Source organism: Onychostruthus taczanowskii, unplaced genomic scaffold (genome assembly GCF_017590055.1).
Source record: "Onychostruthus taczanowskii isolate IOZ18803 unplaced genomic scaffold, ASM1759005v1 scaffold3, whole genome shotgun sequence".
Classification (NCBI taxonomy): Eukaryota; Metazoa; Chordata; class Aves; order Passeriformes; family Passeridae; genus Onychostruthus; species Onychostruthus taczanowskii.
In genome coordinates, this window is record NW_024500349.1 from 9,477,752 (window position 1) to 9,502,338 (window position 24,587).

General features: G+C 44.3%; 2 protein-coding genes across 2 annotated transcripts in view; both read left to right on the forward strand.

Annotated features, from left to right (window-relative positions):
* Positions 1-8,264, forward strand: part of MYO3A (myosin IIIA) — a 104,206-nt gene extending 95,942 nt beyond the window's left edge. The window contains exons 31-34 of the mRNA XM_041408655.1: positions 1,795-1,904; positions 4,434-4,474; positions 6,145-6,285; positions 8,150-8,264. Coding sequence (XP_041264589.1) covers positions 1,795-1,904; positions 4,434-4,474; positions 6,145-6,285; positions 8,150-8,264 — 407 coding nt within the window. The remainder of the gene's footprint in view (positions 1-1,794; positions 1,905-4,433; positions 4,475-6,144; positions 6,286-8,149) is intronic.
* A 2,958-nt stretch (positions 8,265-11,222) lies between these two features.
* Positions 11,223-24,587, forward strand: part of GAD2 (glutamate decarboxylase 2) — a 38,290-nt gene continuing 24,925 nt past the window's right edge. Inside the window, exons 1-7 of the mRNA XM_041408579.1 lie at positions 11,223-11,298; positions 11,548-11,607; positions 11,753-11,905; positions 12,900-13,133; positions 17,975-18,065; positions 18,888-19,000; positions 22,771-22,886. Of these exons, the coding sequence (XP_041264513.1) occupies positions 11,223-11,298; positions 11,548-11,607; positions 11,753-11,905; positions 12,900-13,133; positions 17,975-18,065; positions 18,888-19,000; positions 22,771-22,886 (843 nt within the window). The remainder of the gene's footprint in view (positions 11,299-11,547; positions 11,608-11,752; positions 11,906-12,899; positions 13,134-17,974; positions 18,066-18,887; positions 19,001-22,770; positions 22,887-24,587) is intronic.

The following is a 24,587-nucleotide window of genomic DNA, read 5'->3' on the forward strand; positions in this document are numbered from 1 at the left end:
AGTCAAGCCTGCTGTACCTATTGAAATCAAGAAATCTCACTTTTATTGAATACAGGTTACTGAAATGAATTTACTGCATCTGAAATTCATTGTTTAACATGTATTATCTGTAACCTGGCTTAGAAAAACACCATTGTTCTCTTAGGTGCAAAATGTTAAAAAGATACTTGTTCATTCATTACAGAAGAAGCAGTCTGCACTTCAGATAAGAAACTAAAACAGTAAATGTAATTATTATCCGACTACAATTTAAATTAACATTATTCATCCTGGCTTCTCTGTACACCCATGACCTTTACAAGCCTTTATTTATCACACATAACAAAAAACTTAAACAGCTAATTTTGCAGGAGTCAACACTGATGTATTACTGATCATTTCTCATTTTAAATTATTGTGCTACCTTACCCTTAATTAAAAATATGTCTGCTGTACATGGGAGAGTTTTAATTTCTATCATGTAAAAGGGTTTTTGATGGTCATAGGGGAACAAAATGGTGTTAAAGTCACTTCATGTGGAAGTTGATTGTATCAGCAAAACACATTTTAGTAATTCACTGGGATCTAGATCCCTGTTCCAACCTCACACTATATTCATTTATGAATGAGGAGACGTTTTTTTTCTCTTGGACTGTCCTTAGTATATTTGTGATGGGACTAGGACAAGATCAAACCTCACTGGATGATACCTTAGACACTCTGTTTGTTCCCTGTGCGGTGACTTCATTCACCACCCATGACCCATCTCTGCCATTGGTGTTCTGCTGCTGTGCATCCCCTTCCCCTTCCTCATGAAGGAATTGCTGTTGCCATTAACATTTCCTATAGCTGAAGCTGAAGGGAAAGAGACCAGGCTTACCAGGCTGTACATTTGTGGTCTCTTGTCCCTCCAGGGCCAGTTCTGTGGTCTTCCTAGGCATCAGGAACCCTGCACTCAGTGTTGTCTCTATGACAAACTACCTATGAGCCCAGCAGCTCTGTATCTTAGCTCTGCCAGAATTGCATATAGATTTTCAACAAGCAAATACCCAAGATATATTTCTAGTTCTCTATGTGCCAGCCAATGTAATCTGCAAGTCAGTGTCTAACTCTGAATTAGGAGACTGCCAGGGGACAGTAGTTACATTTTGTGTTAAAATCTTGATTTAATTTCTATTAGAGTGAAGGCATTTTTCAAGTTTGTAAAAAGTTTTTTGTAGAAATAGAGACCAGAATTTGAGTACACTAACATAGACTGCACTGGATGTGATGGACATGGTCATGCTGTGTTGCCCAGTGACACATGATTTGGCTTGAAATGAAAAGCCTCAGCAGGATACCTGAAGGAAAATCTTCACTGTGATAATGTAGAGGACAACCTCTGAAACAGAGGCCTAATGCTAGTTCCCTCATTCAGCACCTTAAAGATTGACTCAAGTCTGAAAAAACATCACTCCTGCCACACAGGTCCCCATTACAAGGCTCACAGTAGCCATTTCCCTTCAAAGCCCTTTTCTGAATGTGGAGCATCAGCCCTTTTCAGAAGGAGAGGCTGTGCCAGGCAGACCTCTGGGCTGTTCCAGCCTGGCATTCATTATGTGGCATTTGTCCCTGTGGGCAGTCAGGACTTAAATGGATAAACCCATTCTCTGCTGATGAAAATGTCCAAACCAGTTGCTTACTTGAATGACTGCAAGAAGTAAAAGTGACTATGTGGATTTTTTTCTCCCTTTGGTGAAATACTCTCCTGGTTTTTTTCCAAAAGCCTCCAATTCTGTGAAGAAATAAGCATTGCTGTCTTCTGCTTTTTTACAGTTGTGGCCAAAGTAGAAGACTCTCGCCCAATGCAGAGACCCCCCAGAAGGCCACGGAAGCCCAAGACATTAAATAATCCAGAAGACTCCACCTACTACACTCTGATACATGTGAGTTTAAGAATCTTTTCTGGGTTAAAACTGTCAGATAATTCCCACCTAAACTATCTTTCTCATTGCCCAATTCCCATTATTCTTTTCTAATGCAGCATAAAACCTGTGTCCTGCTGAAAGGAGGCAGGCCACAATCTTCAAATTTCAAACAAGACTTGAAATGGAAGTACAGTTACCCAGACTGGGGAGCTATGTCAGACTAGTATTTACTTTTGTACCTAAACACACTTTCATTATGGGCATAAGTAGCATTTGCATTTTCAATACCCAAATCAAGTGCCCTGTCTCCATTGTTTCTTTGTAAGTCACAGGAGAGAACCAGGAGAGGCACAGGTTTGTTTGGAGCTATTTTGAGCATCTAAATTAGTACTTGATCTTGCAGAGAGAGCAAATACTAAAATAAGTTGTATTAGTATGCACACTGTAACTTCCTTTACAAATGTGTCAGATTGTGATTATGAAGGCATTGGCAAACACCAGCAGCTCAGGGGACTAATGGATTTGAGTGTCGCTATATATAGCCTTTGGTCCAAGTTCAGATACCGAGTGCTGCTTTCCCCTCTTGACTTCACTGCCCTTAAACATAGGAAAAAAGGCAAGAAGGTAAGCAGAAAGAGTGAAAATGTAAAAGCAGCTCAGAAAGCACTTCCAACAAAAAAAGCAATTAAACTGATTTGCTCGAGGTGCCTGTATCTTAGTGACCTATTTTAACAGCCAGTCAGAACCCAGCTAATAAACTAACCGTAGCAATTGCTTCTCCTTTCAACAGAAGGTGTCACAAGGGCCTGTAAGGATGGTTGTGTCTGGCATACCAAAAAAAACCACAAATACAGCTATGTTTTATTCTGGGACTTTGAAATAACACAGCTTTGGAACGGTGATATTCTGAAAAGAAATTTCATTCTTAAAAATAAACTTGCACGTAAGAATAAAATTTGTTTTGTGAAAGTGAGAATGGTGAGATAAAGGACTGAATTGAAAGGCATGACACAATCTGTATTCAGAAATTTTTGAGAAGCAAAATTCTGAAGTAAATGCCTATTTAGGAAATTAAGACCATAATTTCAGGAATACAGTATTTTCTGAGAGCTAATTTGTTACATGGCCAGCTCCGTACCAGAAAACAGCCATGGCATCAGGGCAAACAAAACCTGCAGTAGTGCCAGGAGATTTTTAATCAATTTTTTAGCAGCAGTTTTTCAAGGTATTAATCAATATTACCTTTGATGAGTTATATTTTCAAGAAGGTGTGAAAAAAAGAAACATGTCTTTCTGACATGAAGTTCACTGGTCAGGAAAAGGTTCAACATAAATATCTATACACTGAAGCTTAGAAAGGAGACCTACCAGTTGTTAAATTCTTAGACCTTGGGTAAGTCATTAGGCTCTAACTTTAGATGACAGTCAGCTTTAGAGGGCAGTCAGCTTTCCCAGCTATTACAGATTTTCTACCTTATTAAAAATCTCTGTGACCGTCAGAGGTCATTCACAGATTATTATCAAGCCCAGATCATATGAATGTGAAGAAACACAATATGAGTGCATTTTTTTTTCAAATTCTCTATCTTTTGCAAAATCAGGTACTTCTCTCACATCATGCTACAAACATTAATTAGACACCTTGCATTCTCACACATCTCCTTGCCTATCAGATGACCTGCAGGGGTATACAGGTATAAATGAAGCCTGACAGTAGCCCACTGTTCATATCAGGCATGAGAATTTTATTTTGGGGTATATTTCTTTAAATCAGCCTGTCATTTTGGAATTATATGCCATGTTCATTTGCCTGCATACTGAAGTCCATCAGGATTTCTGACTCTCAGTAACTTTACAGTCCCTAGTTCTAATACACATTCACTCATTTACAAGAAACACAATTAAGACCACAATCTGCACTAAAAAATACTGCCTTTGAAGTATGATGTGTTAGGTGATGCAACATAGCGTTGTTTTGGCTGTAGGGATAGAACTCTATTAGAGATAAGAAATTATTCACATTCCCTATAAATCTTCTCTCCTCTACATTTTTAGAAATCTTTTATCCTAAAGGTTCTTTTGTCAACTGTTATATTGTTTTCAAATAGGGCCTTTGTCCATTTTATTCTACTAAACCTGTGTGAAGACTATGTTGGCATTAATGAGAATAGGATTATGCCTCTTACTACTGCATTGCTTCTACTCATGGAAATTCTCTTGGCATCACAGTAAATTTGCCTCAGTGAGACAGTGTTGTCAACTTCATTAAAACAGCTATAGCTATTTGAAAGTTTTAGATCTCCTTTTTCTGTTCTGATCATCATTACTTCGGCTTTTTTTTCACAGTATGGCAACAAATTGGGGAGCAACAATGGTAATCTCATTCGTAGTCTTAAAGGTTCTTAAAATAGGATTTTCTGGGATATTTGCTCATTTTTTATCATTTTTTAACTGAAAAATATACAACATTCTCCTACTTAACACCAATGAATTATATGTTTGCATAAGCTTTCCTTTTAATAGTTTAATTACTTTTTATTTTCTTAGAAATCAATACAGGATGAAAAACGGAAACCAAGGAAAGAAAGGTAATTATTTTCACTATTTCACTATTGTCACTCCAGTACTCTAGAATAGTTTTTAGCTGTACTTCAACCAGGAGAATAAAGCATTGAAAAAAGAATGGTAATTTGGTGATTCAAAGGGGGACATGTATACAAAGTTAAAATGCAATTTTCATTTACTAAAATCCATTATAGAATTCAGCCATTCAGTTTTCCTAAAACATGGTCTTTTACCATGGTAACACAGGCATTATAATAAGATAAGGTCCACATCAAAGATAGTTCTGACACAGAAAATAATTGAAGGTGCTTAAAATTCTAGTCAAAGCAAATGGGCAACCAGTTCTTTTTTGTCAGCAAAAATACAAAGACTGTCAAAATTTTATCCTAAAAATATATGAGTGTCTGAAAATAGATAATAAAAAATTAAAACAATCACTAAATAACAGCTAAAGAAGAGTAGCCATTGAAATTTGAACCAGAAGTGTTTTCTTCCCAGTGTAACCAGGCTATTTTGATGGATCTCTGCAGAAAATAAGGAAGCAATAGGTATATTCTGTACTTCCATATCTTAGATCCTTATGTGTGCTGCAGACCTGGTTTGCAGCTCCTGACATACATCCTAGTTTTATTTTATTTGTGTTTCTGTACTGAGGCACTGCTGTGGCAGCCTGCTCATAGCTGCCAGATGAACGGGCTCTCTGCACTGTCCTCGGCTCAGTACTAACTGTTGCAGAATACAAATTCTGCAGCTAAAATATGTATCTTAGAGAATGTTGCATGACATTACATTTATATAAAATATGCTCACAGCATTGAGCTTTATTCAAGCACAGTTTAAATTGCACTTGATTATGCCGCAGCTTAAAGGATTGACCCTATGTCCATGTCCCCCACATTTGGTCTCTTTCAGCTTTTTTTCTCATGTCATTTGGATCCTAAAAAAATTTCACACCTATTGAATCCAGTCTAGGGGAAAAAAGTGTTTTCTCTCATTTGCCTCAGTTAGGTTTCACTCATCTTAAATCAAGTTAACCAGTTCCCTGACTGCATCTTCTCTCATGTGCTGACTCTGTATTAGTGGAACACAGCAAGTAAAATCAATTAATTACTTCTGGTTTCCAACAACATGAGGATTGAATTCTGAACTTCTCTGTTCAGTTTCTTTTTAGGATATTATTTCTTTCGTTAGCCATTCTAAAATGGATGTTGGGATTGATTTTTTTCTGCATGTATAATACCCTGGATAGCATTCACCTAACAAAATAAGAGATATCTGCATTATTGACACCCATATCTGAACTAGTTGATTTACACTGTGTTCTTGTACTCAGAGAAAAACATAGTCACATTTAGGAAAATTATTCATCTCTTGCTCAAAGAGATATCTAAAATAGACCAGAATAATTATACCATAAAAATGCCTCTTCACTAAGTCTAATGGCAAACCCCAAAAATTTCAGTTGTGTCTCCTTTATGAATATATAAAAGTATTTAGCATTTCAAAAATCTCAGTATCTATGTTGTACAGCAGCCATACTTCAGACACTGATTTTTTGTGCCTTTATATATTTTTACTCAGATCCTCAGCACATAAACAGAATAATGATATTTGGCTGCCTTGGGTTTGTATGCTGAAAATATACAGCATTGGAAAGTGAAACTGTTAACTTAGTGTTCTTATTTATTGACAGTCTGAGCAAAGTGCTAGATTTAGATATCTACTACCAAGAAATTTCATCTACTGACTCCAGCTCCAAGGACAGCAGTACTACCACAAGAAGGAAGAGATACCCAGTTGAGCGCAGGACTTCCATTTTACGAGCTACTGAGAGGTAATTCAGACAAAATAGTAACAGGAAAAAATAAATATTATCCTTGTTGACATATTCAAAATATTAATAAAAATAAACATACTTTCAAATTACACATAAATCTATTAATTTAGACATAAAATTTTGCTGAACTATCGTACAAAACATATAGCTAAAATTTCCCATCTCAAAATGGGAATATCTGATATATTCCCCGTACAAGAGGGATAAATTCCAGTGATTGGTGTTCAGCCTACCTGCCAGTTTTTGGTTTCCCAAGGGCCAGATGGACAGACATTCTGCATCTCTGATCTAAAATAAAATTAAACTGAAGCAGAACCTAAAAACTGTATTTCTGATTAGTTAGGTTTTAAACAGGGTGGACGTGCACCAGACTTTCTGCATGTTTTCTGCAGGTAGGACTCCAGCTTGACTGCCTCCTTCTCCTGCTGTCCTGTAGCAGCAGATGTTTCTGTAGCCTGCATGTACCTCATCAAGGTGGACAGCCAGGAGAAAAACCCCAAAGGGAGGGTTTCTTGACCTTCTCTCTTCCCACATAGAACTTCATAGAGGGTGACCACTGCCAGACTAAGGAAATTCATATTCTCACTCTTGCCAGTGCACTCACACACACTGCACATGCAAACATACATCTATGTATCTTAATGTCTTTGTATCTTCTTGCATGTTCCTAAGTGTAAGAAAAGCTTGGGAAACTATCTAGGTCAAAGTCTTAAGGGAAATGCTAAGCCTGGGATTTGAGCACTGAATTTGAAAACACATCTGTAGTAATAGAGGAAATGTTTGTAGGACATTCAGAATGTAGAATGTTTTGTGCACGTTATGTATTTCATTTCTGGCCTTTTTTTCACATAGGATCTAAATTAGTTTCAGGAAAGTGAAGATGTGTAATTAAAAGTAGTAGTATCAGGGAATTACCATATAGTTTACAACCATGAGAAAATGTTCCATTTCTAAGGTGGTTAATTACACCAAATCTGTCACCCTGAGGTCTGGTTTAGGTGAGCGAAAGTTTTGCTACTGAGCTTACTAAATCAAATTTCTTACTCTTTGCTGTCTAATTGCAGCCTAAGAAGCCATAGTGAAAAAAAATATGTGTAACTTCTAAATTTACAGTTATCTCAGAGGGCAGATGAATGCAATTAATAAACACTTCTGCACTTCAGTATCTCTTGAATAGGGTCACCAGGATATAAAGACTGTACAGCCATTTCAATCTACTTCAAGAATTGAAGCATTGAGTAGTTTTTATTTAGCAGTTTACCTTCGACATTGGTATAGCACCAGTGGTGAGGGCATCTTAAGTGTAGAACACTACAAATTTTTGTAATTATTTCAGAGTAATTTACTTTTTAAATAACTGTCTTTTATTTGCAGTCTTGCTCCATGGTAACAGCTGATGCCACATCACTATTCCAGCCTGTCAGAGGTGGCATCCAAAATGCATCTTGCCATCTGAAAATAAAATGAAATGAGATGGACACTTACAGTGAACTCCACAGGCAGGTTAAATACAGAGCAAACAAATTTATGCCAGCTGAAAACCTGGCGCAGTAACCATCAGGCAAATGCTACTGCAAAGCATCCCCATGCTCTCAACGTTTTTATGTCCTTTCATTATGTCCCCTTCATAGGAGAACATGTTGTTCTTCTGTGTTCATCTGCTTCTAGCATATAATGTGTTTGTTCCGAGGTGCCTGTTTTGTGCAGCACAGGAAGAGGCCTAGCAAAGTCAGCTGATTTTTTTTCTTTCTCCTTTTATTTTTCCCCCACAAGGGTGGAGGTTAAGCAGTCGATTAGGAGTGTTTGCCAAGGTAAATGTTTTGACTTTAATTTCTAAAACACTTCTGTGCTTAATCCCTAGGTCGAGGGTTGCAGAAAGACCCCTGGAAGAGAGCAAAGCCGAAGATAATCCCTATGACTACAGACGACTGCTGCGGAAGACCTCACAGCGCCGGCGCCTTATCCAGCAGTTCTAGCTGCTGCTGCTGCTCCTGCTGCCATTTGGCTTTTATTTGCATAAATTTTTTTTATCATTTTATACCATGTGTTTCCTTTTTTTTTTTTTTAATCTTCAATGTTTCAAGTTTATGTGTGTGTTCATGTGAATATGAATTACTGTGGTTTACAGCCCAACACCATTGCAAAGGGACACTGTCAGTCACATATCCTATTCTTCCCTAATAAAAAAATCAGCTTTCTTTCATGTACCATTGCTACATCCTAAAATTATTAAACAGCTTAAGTCTAGTTTACTTTCATCAGTGCATATTTCTTTTTTTCCATTTCATCAGTCTCATCCAATCAAAATAATAATTTACTTTATAGTTCCCTAGCTAAGCTTTCTAATTTCCATATTCACCTTCAGAAAACCTTAGTTATTGTTTCTAATAAATTGTTTTACAGGCAAAAAATATTATAAGAACACCATGGGGGAATTTCTACTTATATTAGTTTACATTGCTTAAATTTTGGGATGACCTATTTGTCACAAGTGTTCCTCTAATGAAAACATATACGATTAATGGGATAGCATACTATGGCAATTTATTTCATTATTGACTTTACTGTAAAGCTAGTAGCCAGTTTTAAAGGTCAATATTGTGTGTATAATCTTTATGTTGGAGATGTCCATTTATGGGAACTATATCCAGCCCTCTCCTCTGCCTCTGAGCTTTGTGACTAAGTGATGAACTTCTAAATCATGTTTGCTTTGTTCTCATTTGCATTAGATTTTTAGGAATCTTAATCTCTGGGGTACCAAGAAAGGAATAGAAATACACTCTCTGGTTGATTGCTGCTGAAATGTAATGATCATTCTTAATCAGTTCCACTAGAAATTAAATGAAAATAAAAGCAATAGCCCCAGTGTTCAAATTTCCCCCTGATTCCGTATTCAAAAGACCTTATTTCACAGAAACCACACAGATAATTGCAGCGCTTCCTTTCAGGATTCATAATTGCATGTTCCCAGCTGCAAAGCAAGAGAAGGCAAATTTCATGATGCCAGCATAAAGGCCTGATCCTACCCAGTTCCTCAGCCCTCCTAAATGTCACAATTGGTGGCAGCAGTCAGCCACAGGGGCTGGGTTTTGGCCTTTTCCCCAGAGACAGATAATCATCGCTTCCCGATCTCTAACTAGTTACAAGGCTGTGCACCGGATTAAAACGTACTGCAATGTAAAATTTGCTATAAATTGTTAAAATTCTGAAATCTGTTCTAAAGTTTCTTTGTCATGTATCAATGAAATGGTAAATAAAAATGTACAAAGCAGTGATACAGTTGATTGTGTCTGAATTACATCCAGAACCGACAAAACACTGTGGACTGGGGCATGAGTGAGCAAGGCAGGGAAGGGCTCGCAGCAGCCTCTGGCCGTGGAAAGCTGGAGTTATTGTCTGCGTGCAAGCCAGTGTGATGCAGCACCTGGAACCGACTGTAATTTCACACGAAGAGATGCGTGGACTGGTTTTCTTCTGCTTTCCCATCACAGCAGTGTTTTAAAGCATGGAGCCATTTCTGTGAGGTCTCATGGTGGGCACTTCTTATAACCGAGTGTGTGCCTACAAAAAACAGAGAGATGCCCCGGGCTGAACACAGGGCCTGGCTGCGTGACCAGCTGTCTCGGCAGAGCCACATTCTCACCTGGTGTGATCCCGCCTTCCTCCCTCCAAGGCCAGGGCTCGAAATCCCTCCTGTGCCAGAGGAGAGGCAGCTGCGTTAGGGAAACGCTCCCGCGAAGACCCGGCTGAGTGGAAAAGCGAGGTTTGGTTGCCTTTAGAGACGTCGTGAAGGGAATAGGAACAGTTGTTCCCGTGCTCTTCCCGTCTGGCCGCCGGGCCCTCTGCCTCCTCGGGGCTGCAGCCAGGGTGGCGGTTCCACCAGGGTCCCCAAGCCGGAATGTCGCAGGAAGCCCCCGGGAGCGCCCCGGGGCTCCAGGGACGCGCGGGGGCAGCCGCGGCGTCGCGCAAGGCTCCTCCAGCACGTCCGTAGGAGCCAGCACGCCCCTGCCTGCCCGGGAGCAGGAGGGACAGCGGGAGCCCAGCCCCCTGCGGGCCCCTCCACGGCGCCTTTTCCGCGGCCGCCCGGCCCGACGGGGCTCCCGCCGGCGGCTGTGGGCCGGGCCGATGGGACGCAGGGGGCTCGGGGGCTGTCTCTTCCCGACCCCGGGACCGCCGGGGGCACGGGCTAGCCCGGCCTCGGTGCCGCCGCCCAGGAGCGCCCGGCTCGCAAGTGCAGAGGTGCCCCGGTGCAAAAGTGGGATGTGTAGTGGGGGGATTTCACTTCGCTTTGAATCTTAAAGGACTGAGGACACTTCCCCGTAGTCCTAACCTTCCCCTCGAGGTACCAGGCTGGACCACCGCGGCCACCTACGCCAAGACCTGGATAACTACCGCTCCGCTCAGCGCCCGGCGGTACCGGGCGGCTCAGCCCTCTCCGCCCGCCCCGCCGGGCTGCGGCCGCACGGACGGTCGGTAGGGTGAAGAAGGCACAGGCACCCTGGCTCGCCTTCGGCCCCCGAGGTAGCTGCAGCCCCATCTCAAGCAGCGCCTATAGCTCGGATCTGCCCCGAGTGCTGCCGTCCTCCCACCGCCGCCCTTCGCTCCTCCGATGCAGCAGGGTGCGAACACGCCTTAGAACAGCCGTCGCCGCTGGCCGCCTCAGCGGGCACCCCTTCCCGTGGAGCCGCCCGTCCCGTCCCGGGCAGCAGCGCTGCGGGGCGCGGCCGCAGCCGCTCGGCGGAGCGCGCCCCGGGGGCGCCCACGGGAGACGCTCCCACCCACGCGTGCCCGGGGCGCTCCCGCCCCTCCGCCTGCCGCCGCCTGGCGCAGCCGCGCGCACTTACACACCGCACACTCGCACTCACGCACACTCGCTCGGGCCGCCTGGGCTGCAGATCGCCGCTCCTCGCCCGCCCCGCCGGTTCGCCTCCGCCATGGCAAGCCCTGGCTCCGGCTTCTGGCCCTTCGGAGCCGAGGAGGGCTCCGCAGCCGCCGAGACCCCCGGCACAGGTAGGAGGACGCCGAGCGGGACCGGCCCGACGGAACCGCCGTGACAGCTCTGCCCGGCCGCCGGAGCCCCCCGCTCGATCGGCGGGACGAAGCGGTGCCGGCGGCGGGCACCGACGGCGACGCGAGCCCGGGCCGGCGCCGCGGGGCTCTGCGGGGCAGGCGGTTCCTGGGGAGCGGGGCCGGGGGTCGGGCGAGACGCCCTCAGCCCGCTCCCGCCCCACGGACCCTCCACTCGATTTTCTCTTCCAGCCAGAGCTTGGTGTCAGGTTGCCCAGAAGTTCACGGGAGGGATCGGAAACAAACTCTGCGGTAAGGGCAGGGAGGCCCCGGTAGCCCGCGGCGGGGGCGCGGCTGCGCGCCCACGGAGCTCCGCGGGACCTGCCCCGGGCCGGGGGGGCGGGGGACGAGGGTCGATGTCCCGGTAATGAGGCCGTGTGTCCGTGTCGCTGTCAAGCCCTGCTCTACGGAGATGCCGAGAAGCCTATGGAAACCGGCGCCAGGGCAGCAGCCCCGGGGGTAGCGGAGCCGAGGCCGACCTGCACCTGCGACAAAAAACCCTGCGGTTGTCAAAAAGCGGACGTGAATTACGCATTTCTGCACTCAACAGGTAACGGCGCTCCCGGGGCAGGCTGCTTCTCTAAAACTAGCAAGAAAAAAACAGCGGTTCGGTCGGGAAATCGCCCCCGCCCGGGTCGGGCAGGAGGCGTGGGGGGTCCGGCGGTGCACGGCGGAGCTCTGCGCCCTCAGCCCTGGCCCCCGCCGGGCATTTCTCAAATCTGTGAAAAATCACGCAAACAACAAAAAATCCCGAAAATAAAAACCCAAAGCAGTAAAATCCCGCGTGTTGGAGCCCGCAGCTTTTTCTCTCTAAGGAGCACTGAAAGCATCGACCTCTCATTGAAGACCCTGCGATGTAATTAAGGTTGGAGGGGAGGAGGGAGATAGAGCGCTCTCCTACTCATTTGCTTTAATTCGAGATATTTTTGCACCTCATCTTTTCTGACCTTGGAGGTATCGTCTCCTCCAGTGAATAGATCCCAGCTCCCTGCCGACATGTGCTAGCCAAGGATTCTCCCGTTTGCTCGGCAGCCCGAGATCCCAAATTAGGGGCTTCCACTATAGTCTGGTTTTGACTGAGCCATCGCTCTTAAACAAAAGCTCTGTGTACACCAAGACCCCGTGCAGCACTGTCTCAGAAAAAGGCATTAAATTATCAACAAGTCACTTGCATAGGAGAGTCGCCAAGAAGGTATTTTATTGCAAAGCAAATTACCGTTTTAAGGGTGCTGCTTGTAGCATTTGTTGCTCAATCTTTATTTCCTGTGAGATTCGTTTTCCCTTTTGTCTTGTTTCTGTGCTCTCGCTGTCTTAAAAATTAGTCTGAAATATACTGTGGACAGAAATGGCGAATTTAGATAGGATATTAAATCTTGTTATCCTCGAAATACAACCTTGCTAGTTTGGTTATTAAATGAAAACAAACCCTATTTTTATTGACTACACTGTAAAGATTTTGTAAACATAAATGGGAGAAGGCTTTGTTCAGAATCTATGCATGTGGTCATAAAACAAAGTTAACTTTTAAATTTCTCCATTCACAGATCTTCTGCCGACATGCAATGGAGAAATAACTACTATGTCTTTCCTACAAGATGTTGTGGACATTTTACTTCAGTATGTGGTGAAAAGTTTTGATAGATCAACAAAAGTTATTGATTTCCATTACCCAAATGAGCTGCTCCAGGAATATAACTGGGAACTGGCAGACCAGCCACAGACCTTGGAAGAAATTCTATTGAACTGCAGAACAACTCTGAAGTATGCAATTAAAACAGGTAATAGCAATGCTCATTTTCTACCCTGTATGGTCTCATCCATTGATTAAAGGTGTCATTTCAATTTAGCTTGAAACGATAAAGATTGAAGCAGCGACTGTATTTTGTCAGCTCCAAGCAATTTCTAGCAGAGGCAGAAATCGTTTTCCAAAATGATAAAACACTCCAGCAGCTCCATCTCTGTAGCTGTCAGTGCGGCCTCGCACACCTTTCCGATTTAAAATTAATGCGTCTGTGCGTCGGAGTTGCCGAGTGTGCCACTGAGCAGACTCTGCACCACCTTCACCACTTTCTGCCGTTCCTGTTCATCATTCCTCGTGTGATGCCCCGCGATTCCTCTTGCTCCCCGCAGAGCGGGATGCGGCGGGCGCGGAGCTCGGTGCAGGGGGGCTCTGTGCACGGGGGCAGCAGGGACCAGCCCATTTAGCAGCCGAAATCACAGTAAACGGCCTGTAAATTCGAACTCCGAGCGGCCATTTGCCGTGTCTGTCACTTCGCCTGCAAGACATAAAATAAAAAGGGAATTTAGCAGAGCCTTACACAGAAATATCGAGGATTTAGTTTCAACTTTAGGCTCAAGCAATAAAACCAAAGTCCGATTTGTTTTAACAAGCATTTGTTGTTTCTCACTGGGGAAAGCACAGCGATGGGTTGACTCCTCCCTGCCTGGGATCCCCCGTTAGTCGTGCCCCCCTGTGGGCTTTGTGGAGGGAAGGAAGGGAGCCCGGGGCTCGCCCAGGCGTGGGGAAGCGCCCGACTCCGCACCGGGGCCACCTTAAACTGCGGCGGAGCATGCAGAAAGCGGAGCCGGAGCCGCAATTATGGCTGTCATTGGGAAATAATAGGAAATCCGGAGACCTCTTAGTGGGAATTTGAATACTGAGAAATTGCTTAAAAATAAATGTGAAGCAGTTTACTGAAAGAGACAAAAGGCTGATTTGTGACTAGAGGTTGAGAGGAAAACAAAAAAAAATCTCGGGTTTTGAGAAGAGAACAGAACAGACTGATCCTGGTAAAGATTGTGAGGGATCTGTGTAATCCTCCTCATTTAGGGGTGGAAATGACCATCCGCATGTTTTGATGCATGGGTCGGGTGCTGTCAAGATGTTTGTTAAATATTGGATTAAATAGTTAGGTAAATTATAGCCACAGGAGCAAAGTCGATCAGTCTGGACAGGGCATAGGAAATGTGTTTGCACAAAATGATGAAGAATGTGGGATCTGTGATTCTGGGAAATCAGAAAATAGGGTTTCTTAGCTGTTTTTCATTAATCGTTTTTTGTTATGGCCTGTTTTCACATAACAGACCCATTTAATTTTGTGAATCCAAAAAAGACCCTTTAAAACAATGTTGCCATTTCTCTTCCTCTCTATAAATATCGGAGGCTTTCCCATCTTGGCATTTTATAATTTGTTTTAATGAAAATGATGTTTTTGAAGTCTGAAAACGGGTGCTGGGGGGTGTTGTGAAACGTGGTGGTGTGGCAGGGTTCAGCCCAGGGGGTGCAGAGCCGCCTCGCTTGGCTGCTGCTGCTCCTCAGCACGCTGGGGTGACAGCCCCAGCCTGGGAGCGGGGTCACGAAATGCGTGGGGTTTGCACCTGGAGTCCTCCGGCATGTGCTTCGGAGTAAAACACTGGAATTACCCTCCGAGGAAGGACAGTATGGTGAGGTTTCTGGCGGCAGCCTCTGCCTCCGCTCCTGCCGCAGAAGCCCCTCGGACACGGTCCCTCCTGGGCGGCGTTTGGCTGCAGGGGCCCAGGAGGCTGATTGAAAAATAAATTGTATTACATTAGCCTCACAGCTGGATACCCAGGTCCAGGGATTCGACTTGGCAGATGGCTGATTTTTCGGCCGAGGGCCAGGTGTGGGTTGCTGCTAGGTGTTGCCTGCGTGCCACGGCTCACTGGGGTGCCCGGGGAAGCCGCGCTTTCTGCCCCCTTAGCAGCAAGACAGCATTCTTGCTGAGAGGATGTGAAAAGCAGTGACTGTGAATGCAGGGAAAGATGGGTGTGAAATTCAGTTACTGTGCTCTGGACAATTGAAAATGAGCAGGGGAATTGAAATACGAGCTTTTTTAAATGGCTTGGAAACTCCAGTAGGAGTGCGAGGAGCCGGTTCTGGCCCAGCCTTGCTCCCTGGCAGGCGCCGGTGCTGGCGGTGCACGCCGTGAGGCTGCGGGCACGGCCAGACTCAGTGCTGCCAGCCGTGCCTTCATCCGTGCTGCCAGCCGTGCCTTCATCCGTGCTGCCAGCCGTGCCTTCATCCGTGCTGTCTGCCGTGCCCTGCCCTTCTCGTCGCTTCCCTGGGGGGGCTGTGGAGCCCGGGTGTTCTGCCGGGCATGCCCGTGCCTCAAGCCGGTGCAGGTGGGAGTGTGTTTGGGAGGGTGTGTGGGGCAGAGGCAACGCCCTTAGTGGGGAAAGCCCGGCCTCGGGTGTCCCTGTGCCTTGGCCCTGGTTCTTGGCCATCATTTCCGGGTTTACTCTGGGATATCTGTGAATATATTGTGTATTGCTAAACAAACCATTAAGTAATAATCTCCTATTTTCACCTCTCGACCAGTTCTTCACCCTGTCAGTCTCTTTTCCGGTACCTCTTTGTTCAGGAGCAACTTCAACAAAGGATGTGTATTTCAGGAAGAGTACACGGGTAGAGATTTTGAGCAGCTCTCACAAACTCTTCTTCCCTGTCCAATGGAGCCTGTATTCTAAGCAAAGCCTCAGTTTTCCATGGCCATCCAGCCAAGGGAAGAGAGCCCGCTCAGGCAGGGAGGTGTGACATGGACAGGCAAGCCCCTGCAGCTGGGGCAGGGGTCAGGCTGGGGCAGTGCATTCCCTGTCCTTCCGTGTTACGGCCGCGCTGCAGAAGGGAAGGGCACGGGGTGGAGGGGGCAGAGTGGCAGGTGTGGCTGCTGGGGGCTCTCCCAGCAGCAGCAGCTGCTGCTCCCTCTGTCCGGACATCTCTCCATGCAGAGCTGCTCGCTCCGGGGCACGGCTGCCCGAGCCCTGCGTGCGCCCGGGCCTGTTCCTGCGGCGCTGCCAAAGCAGGTGCTGTGCTGGGAGGTGTGCTTGAAGGATCCAGCAGTGACAACAGGGTGTCGCCTTGGGCTGGGTGTGGGGCTGACAGAGAGCCGCTGAGATGCTGCAGCTGCAGATACAAATTCTGCTATTCCCCAGCTTTTCGGTGTGGATTTATTTCCAAAACAGGAATGTTTGTAACCTTGAGTCTTCCTGTAGTCCTGATCCACTAAAGGCTTTTAGCTCCTAATTTTCTGTTGCTTTCAGGTGAAATTTGTCCAGCTGTGATACGGAAACTAAGCTAAAATTATGGAAATCTCCTTCAAAATCCCTGTGTCAGGGGAGATGCAGTTCTCTGCAGGCAGAGACCCTGGAGCAGGATGTCAGTGGCTGTGGTGGTGGTGGTGATGGGGTGTGCGTGTGTCTTAAGTCCACCAACCCCACTCAAGAGCGCGAAGAGCAGGGAGGAAGATCCAGTTCATTTTGCTGGATCTGAGTGTCATTCCTCAGTGCCCAGGGAGGTCTTTGGCAGCACAGACCAGGGAGAGGTGGCAGTTCCTGTCACTGGGAGGGGGAGCTCCGTGCAAGATGCGATCAGGCTGGATGGCAATAGCACAGGGCTGGTCTTGGGTTAAGGGCGCAGGCAAATGGAATTTGTGCGTGTGTCCCCTGCCCCAGATCCTCAGCTCTGATCTGCCTGCTCAGCTTGATTACTCTGCCTTTGTGTGCTGCAGGGTGGGAGCTGGGGAGCAATTCCCCGTGCTGCTCTGCCAGCCATGTGTCCACGCCTGATAAGAGGCCACAGGAGACCGAAGATAAGTTTTCTCTCAGTGCTGGGTCTGCATTTCCTCAATCATCTTGCTCTATCTTTTGTTTTCTGTGATGACAATAACAGTGCATCGTCTAAGGGTCAGGACAGGTGTTTTCCAAGCAGAGGCTTCCGTCCTTTGAATTGGATGGCATTTAAGTAATTGTGGACTATTCATAATTTGTACCAGTAATTATGCCACTTATCAAGGGCTTGTGGGATGTAGTAAAAATGGAATTTTAATGCTTCCTGTGTTTAAAGGCTCTAGGCACGTTTTTAAGGAAAATGTCTAGGAGGATTTTAGAAAAAAACAGGAGCCAATTATATTAACCATGTAAAGAGACTATCAGCTCACTGAATATAGTCCTGTGCATCTTTCTGCTGGGGCAGCGCTGCTTGTTTTTATAGTGTTTGATTAAAATCACAATTGCAAGTAGCCAGGCTATTTGTAATTGCACTGTGACAGTGAAGAAATGATAAGGACCACCACCTTCCCTGCCATCTTCATACAATCGTCAGCCTTTGAGTCATGTGCAGAGCAGTCACCAAAATATTCCATTTTCTCATTTCGCCCTGTCTATTGCAATCATTAGCCATTCATCACTGATGTTATATGTCCTGGCAAGCTTTTCAGATGGTGTCTCATGTGTGCCTTTCAAACCTAGTCAGGCAAAACCACATCCAGTGACAACATGTGACACGCTAACGGGAGCAAACAGCTATTTTTGTGAGGCAGCAATGTGCTAATTTTCAAGGCATATTGAAAGGATAATAGGGAATGTTGGAATTCATTATTCTGTGTTGAGTATAATTACTCTGATTTTACTGACTCTGGAATGAGAAAGAAGAGAAATTATCCTGCCTTTTTCGAGAAGTGTATTTACTGCCATTTGCTTTGTTTCATACCTTGAAAGCGCTTCCTTCTCTATAGAAATATGGAGGTAAATATACTGTTCAGCACTGAATAGTTTCATTCAGAGCCATCCGCCTTTTGATAACATTTTTCATCTTATGCAGGGCACCCTAGATATTTTAATCAACTTTCAACTGGGTTGGACATGGTTGGATTGGCGGCAGACTGGCTGACATCAGCAGCAAATACTAACATGTAAGTAGAAGATTTTTTTGTTTAATATAATGTAATTTCATAATTATACTCTAAAATACTAGTTCTTGTATCTGAGTGAAAGAATAATTTTATGTTAAAATTGCTGGGGAAAAAATAATCTGCTTTTTAAATGGTTGCAACAGTTATTTATAGAAAGACTTTCGGTGCTGTCCTGTAGGCTGTCATTTATAAAATTTCATCATTGTGATATGATGATGGTTGTGCTGTCTCCCAAAAGCACACAAAAAATATATACAGATTAGCATTTTGCATGCATAAATATGTAAAATGAAAGGGGTACTGAGTGAGCAGTTACATTCCTGTAGAGGGGTTATGTATAATCCATACCAGGAGCAGAAAGTCATTGCTTTCTGTAAGAAAGAGATGTGGAATTTAAAGTATGGGGTTTTTTTCACTTTGGGATTGGGAAGCATTTTTGTGTACTTGCTTAGCTTCATGCACTGTCTGGCCATTATGAATAGTACTGCTGACATGTGCCTCTAGACATGCACATGGGTTTGTGCAAGGCAAAGGGGCTCTGCCCAGCATCTCTTGGATAAAGGGCAAAGCCTTGAACCTGGAAGAGGTGGGCAAGATTTTATTCACTGAAGTGGGTGGAAATGGATTCTTCAGCACTCCGTGCATTTCTCCTTCCCGACATTTGATGTCAAATCAGAAAGAAGACTGTGGAAAGTATTGTGAAACAGAACTCTACCCAGTATAAGATAGAGTATATTGTGGCTATAATGTAATGTAATATTGGAAAAAGATGTGTTAGTTTTGTAGATGAAAGCATTAAATATGGCCATTACTACATTTCAGGTTCACCTATGAAATTGCTCCAGTGTTTGTACTTTTGGAATATGTCACACTAAGGAAAATGAGAGAGATGGTTGGCTGGCCAGGGGGCTGTGGCGATGGGATATTTTCACCTGGTACATGATATTTCAAGCTTTCTCTATTTTTCAGACTGTGGTTTATGACATCCCCTGCAGCTAAAGAGTAAATATAATTAATATGCATGTTTGAGAGGACACTTGCTAGTAAACACCAGTGGCCTCTTTGAGATAAAGTATTGCATGTTTATGAATTTCAGGGATGTGATTATGAGGGTCTGTTTGAGCAAATTGCACTGCATGATGAGCAGCTGTAATGGCACATGGGAAACATAATGAGAAGAGACATTTGCCTTGCAGTTTTTCTGTGCCCCCACTTTTTATGGAATTCATGAAATAGAAAGGCTGTTGTGTTAATAACGGAGGGAAGAAACACAACAAAGCTCTCCACCACCGCAGGGGAAATTGGAGCAAACAGGGAAAGATGTAGCATACCTTCCAGCAATTTTAGTAGAGTCAGGAAGATCCTGCCAGCATTAGAGCATGATGTTAGCTTTCCATGTGAAGCTGACCTGTTTTTCTCAGTGGGGTACTTGGGTGCTTAGTTAATCTGAGCGCTTAAAGGCTTAGAAACCTGGTTTCTTCAGGGCAAGTCAGTAAGGCAAAAAAGTTAGTGTAGAAAAATCATTGACAAACATTGTTAAGACTTTTATTTTTTTAATCATTCCACTTGGTCTTCTGGTTTATACTCTTTGTCACCTCTTCTCTGACTGTGTAATTTCATTGCTCAAAAATTTTGGCTTGTCTATCTTACAAAATTGCAAAATAATGACAGAATTTACATTGGGTATAATATCTTGGCTTGTCAAAAGAGAACAGACTGTTACTGTTGCAGAAGGAGCCTTTCTGGAAGGGGAGTTAGTTGACCTAATGGAGAGAGAAAGAGTGCACTCTTGAGTAGAGGGAAGGCCTCACTGATAACAGCCCAGGACATTCGGCTCTCCAAGGCCATGAAGGTCAGGCTTCACTTTGTCTTCAGCTTCTCACATCTGAATGCATATGTGGGAAGTGGTGCGGGAGTTTTATTCTGGCCCTTTCCACAGATGTAGAGAAATAGATGAGAAGAACTGACATTGCTTTTTCACGAGTTCTTAGTTAAAAAGCCTGAGAGCAAAAGCTCTGACAGCTTTTACTGTGATGCTTAGAGATCCCCCTGAAAGCCTTGGCCTACATCACACCTGGCATCTAAGAGTGTCTCACGAGCCCAGGACCAAAGGGAAAGCTTTTGGAAACTGAGTGGTGGTTGGTTACCAACCCTGACCTGACTGGGTACAGCTGCCCTTAGTCCCTCACCTTCCCACGGGGCTGCAGGGTGAGAGAAGAGCGCTGGCAGTGCTGCCCAGCCGGCTCTGGAGGGCACGGCAGCGGGCTGGTGAAAGGCTCGGCACGTGTGCCGGATCTGCCCGAGTCTGGCAAACTCAGATAGAGATAGCGTGAGTCAGGAAAGGTGTGTGCCTCAGGAGGAGCTGCTGGCCCTGCCAGGGCTGCAGAGGATGCTGCCTGGCATGGGGCCAGGGCATTGCTGGTGTGTCAGAGCTCACTTCATCCAGCTGAAGCCTGTGTGGGAACGGGCTCTCTGGCAAGCATGTACCTGTGCTGGCATTGGCAGGGCCGCCCCTCTCATTCTTTCTTTCTTTCTCTGCAATTTCTGGTTTGTGCAAAGTGCATCTTCATAATTTTCTCTGTTAAGGCAGCAATACTCAGTGTGCAAGTTCTGCTTTTTTAGGCAATAATCAAAATAATTTCTGTGCTGTCTTCTCAGTTCATGGCTTTAGCTGAAGACCTTACTGTTGCAAAGTAAAGGTTCTTTCTCTCTGCATTCTCTGGAATGAAATATGCAGTATCAATACATGTGAAGCATAACAGCCTGACTGTTTTCTCAGAAATTTTTTCAAATTCTCTAGGTGTGTTTGGGTCGCTGCAATTAACTGTGCATGTGAACACAACTACGAAATTAAAAGTAGAATGCAGGCTTATGAATAAACTAAGGTTAAATGACTGAGTAATAAATACTAATAGGAAACCCTGGTATTGAAGAAATTTAACATTTCAGTCTTGATTCTTTTGACACTGAGCCAAAGACTTTGGACAAGATAGGCCAAATTGCTTCAACTTAGTTCAGTCACCTAAATCATCACTAGCAGCTCTTGCATGGCACCTGCATTTTTTAGGGACAGGTACCTGAGCATTTCCTCTTAATCTCTCCATTTCTTGTTTTGTCATTTCTAAAGAAAGGTGTTGAAATAGGTTAATATCTCTCAAGATAGTTGAAAGGGGAAGAAAAACCCCAATCTGTACTGACCCATATGCCAGCAATGCCATTCTTCTGTGGCATTTTCCCTTGGATTCACAGGAGGGCCAGTGAGGTCAGGGAAAGCCCACAGCAGGGCAGCCTCGCTGCAAGAGCAGAGCTAGGATGCTGATTAGACATGAAGGGCACAGTTGTGTGGGCTGTGGAACAGTATATATCTCTAGTGAGATTAAAACAAATCTTACAAAAGTCAAAACAATGTTAATTTGCCAGTACAGATAACCAACAGTGCCTCCTTCTTCTCAGAGGATGGATTTTATCTTATCTCACTTAAGCTGTCCAAGTATTGGGTGTCTACCCTGGGCTAGTTACAGCAGCTCCTGTGTATTCGAGGGAGAGTGGGGATGTGTGTGCAGGGCAAGATCCACCTACCACAAACAGCTGCCATAGGATGAGCTAACCATCCTCTGGAGGTGCACATCTTGTGCTCTTCACTCCATTTTTAGATGGATGAATGTTGCAATAGTTGAACTCTACATCACCAGCATTTCAACCTGTTCATTTAAAACTTTTGCTTTATATAAATATATGTGCATAAACATGGATATACAATCAATCTGTGTGTGTGTGTGTGTATATATATATACACACATATATTTAGGATAAACTTGATGGATTTCATGTATACATGTCTGTTTGTGTGTGTGTTTGTGTGCATACAAATGTAAAAATTCTCAGCATCTGCCTCAAGTACTGCATTATATTCCCATAGTGCTCATGCAGCATTACTGTAAAGCCAAATATTGCTCCACTGTAGACACAGAAACTCAGTGTGTAAAAAATCTCAAAAAGGAGAAACAGGCCACTGCAGAGCTGTAGATCAGATACCCATCTTGAAGTGGGTTAAATACCCATCTTAAAATGGCTATTTCAAGTGAATGTATGCCAGTGATTTTTAAGGCAAGTGTTAATGTTAGGGACATTTAATCTTTTTGCCTTGTTCCCATCAGAGGACAATTAAAATGAAAAATATTTGTTAGAATGACCCCTTTTTCCTTTCTCTTCCCTCTTCCCATTCCATTTATCCAGAAGATAGTGTTGAGTCTGTTGAGTCTCAGTGGGTGGGTTTGCTCAAAGCTGGGGCATGAAATCCTACCCTGATTTAGGAGGGGAGATCACAGATTAGGTCACACTTTGAAATCCCTTAGGAAGTTGTCTTGTGGGGGCATCTGCTTAGGAGATGGAATAGAGTGGGGATTATGTGTTGATGGCACATGGAAAGCTAAGACTGGGGCCTGAAGGAGAGATGGTAGTTAGAATGAGGATGAAAGGAAGCACCAGTCATTTTTTGCAATGGTACTTTTTGCATAAGTGTTTTTTTGTGTGTAGTAGATCCTGTTATTACACAGCCCAGCTGTGAGGAACATCAGGAAGAAGAATCTGTGTTTCTGCCACAAGGCAGAGACATATATATAGAAAAACTATAGCAAGACTTGTTTGTTCTGAAATGATATTACAATGAATAGAAAAAGTAACAGTATATTACTGTGGACTCCAGGTGGTGCCATATCTAACATGTATGCTATGTTGATTGCACGTTTCAAGATGTTCCCAGAAGTTAAAGAAAAAGGAATGGCAGCTATTCCCAGACTGGTTGCCTTCACATCGGAACATGTATGTGTTTCTGTTTTTTCCTATCTGTTACATCTGCTTGTATGAATTTATGATGAAGAATAGAGCTGAACAGGAATTTGTTGACAACTGTCTTCATTTCTGTTATTCCTTCACTGGGAATAAAAACATGGGAAGAGGCTGACCTTTTTATCTGTAGAGAGATGAACTCTGCACTTCTCTGTGGCTGAAATCCAGCAGAGCAGTCTCTACAAACCACTGCTATTTCTTTGCTCTAACTTGTGTCCATGTAAATGTTGATATGAGTGGTAAGGACCACATGAAACAAGGAGAGCTCATCATTGGGCTTCAGCGCTTCCTGCCAGGAATGTCATCTGTTCGGGTCACTCTGGGGCAACAGAAAATCCTTTTGAGTCAAAATCTTCCCAGCTGAAACCACTCCTGCTGTTATTTAGTGAGAAGGTGATAACATACATGAAGACAGTCATATGACAATGCTGTGTGTGTGTGGGTGCAGCAGAGCAGCTGCAGTATTTGTTGGGCAACTGGGCTTCACTGTGAGTTTCTGCCTGTGAGCAAAAGCTTCAGCACACAGGGGTTCATCACAGGCACCGCTGGGACCTGGCAGTGCCAGAGGTGAGGGGAGGTGGGCACAAGAGAAACAGGAGTAGTCCTTGTGGGAAAGTTCTTTGCTCTTTGTACAGCCATACAGAAGTCTCTGTTGGGAGGGTTGTTTTTGCCTTTATGACCATTTGGAACTCCTTGCAGCTTAGAGTGGAGAATGTGGGTGCAGCAGGAAAGGAAAGAGGAAGGTTTATCCCCAGGAGGGGCTGTGAGCTGTTTTCAGGCTTCATTGTCCACTTCTAAATTTCTCTCCAGCTGTGTGGGCTCAGCCAGAAAGGACTCATTTGTGGCTGAGGCTCAGCAGGATACTGTCCATGTTAGGTAACAAAGTCCTCCTGCTCCCTGTTTGGACTTAGCATAGAATGTGCTTCCATTCTATGCAAGTGTGAAGAACAAAATACCTAAAAGTTATCACAAAAGTTCAGGAGAAAATCTCTCAGAGGATGCCTTTCGTAGCAGTAGGATGGGATGAGATGCAATACACAGCTGTGGACGCCACATTGCAGAATTCTTGTCCCCATAGCAGTTAAAGAGGACAGTCTACAGATGAGTAGCAACTTTCCAAAGCTGGATGTACAGCTAGAGATACATTAGCCACATGGAAGTAACGAGCCTAAGTCGTGCAAATGAGGTTCAACATGATTATTTACAGTAACAAATCCTATTAATCATTAGAGTATTTCATTGTTTTCATAGCAGTGGAGTGTTAAACAATGACCCAAATTGTGCTAACAGTCTCAGAATAATGAAATGAGCTTTAATAATTGTGTTTTCATGCCAGGGAAGAAGCAGTTCCCTTAGCAAATTAAACATTCAAAAATCAAATATACTAGAGAATTCATAGGACGGCATCTGAAATCCATTACATTTTAAAAGTATCTTAAAATTGCAGTTTTGTCCCTTCCTCAATCAAGCTTTATACAAAGTATATTCTCATCTTCTAGAGAAGTTAAGAAACTGCACTATGTGAAGACAGGACTCTTTAACCCTTAATTGCCCAAAGGAGATGGGATCCTGGTTTAACCCTCAAAACAGCAGAAGCTGTTACAATAAATACAGAGGCCTAGAAGTACAATCCTTTTTAAGATAGGAAGTGTCATGCAGGACCTGAACAGACAC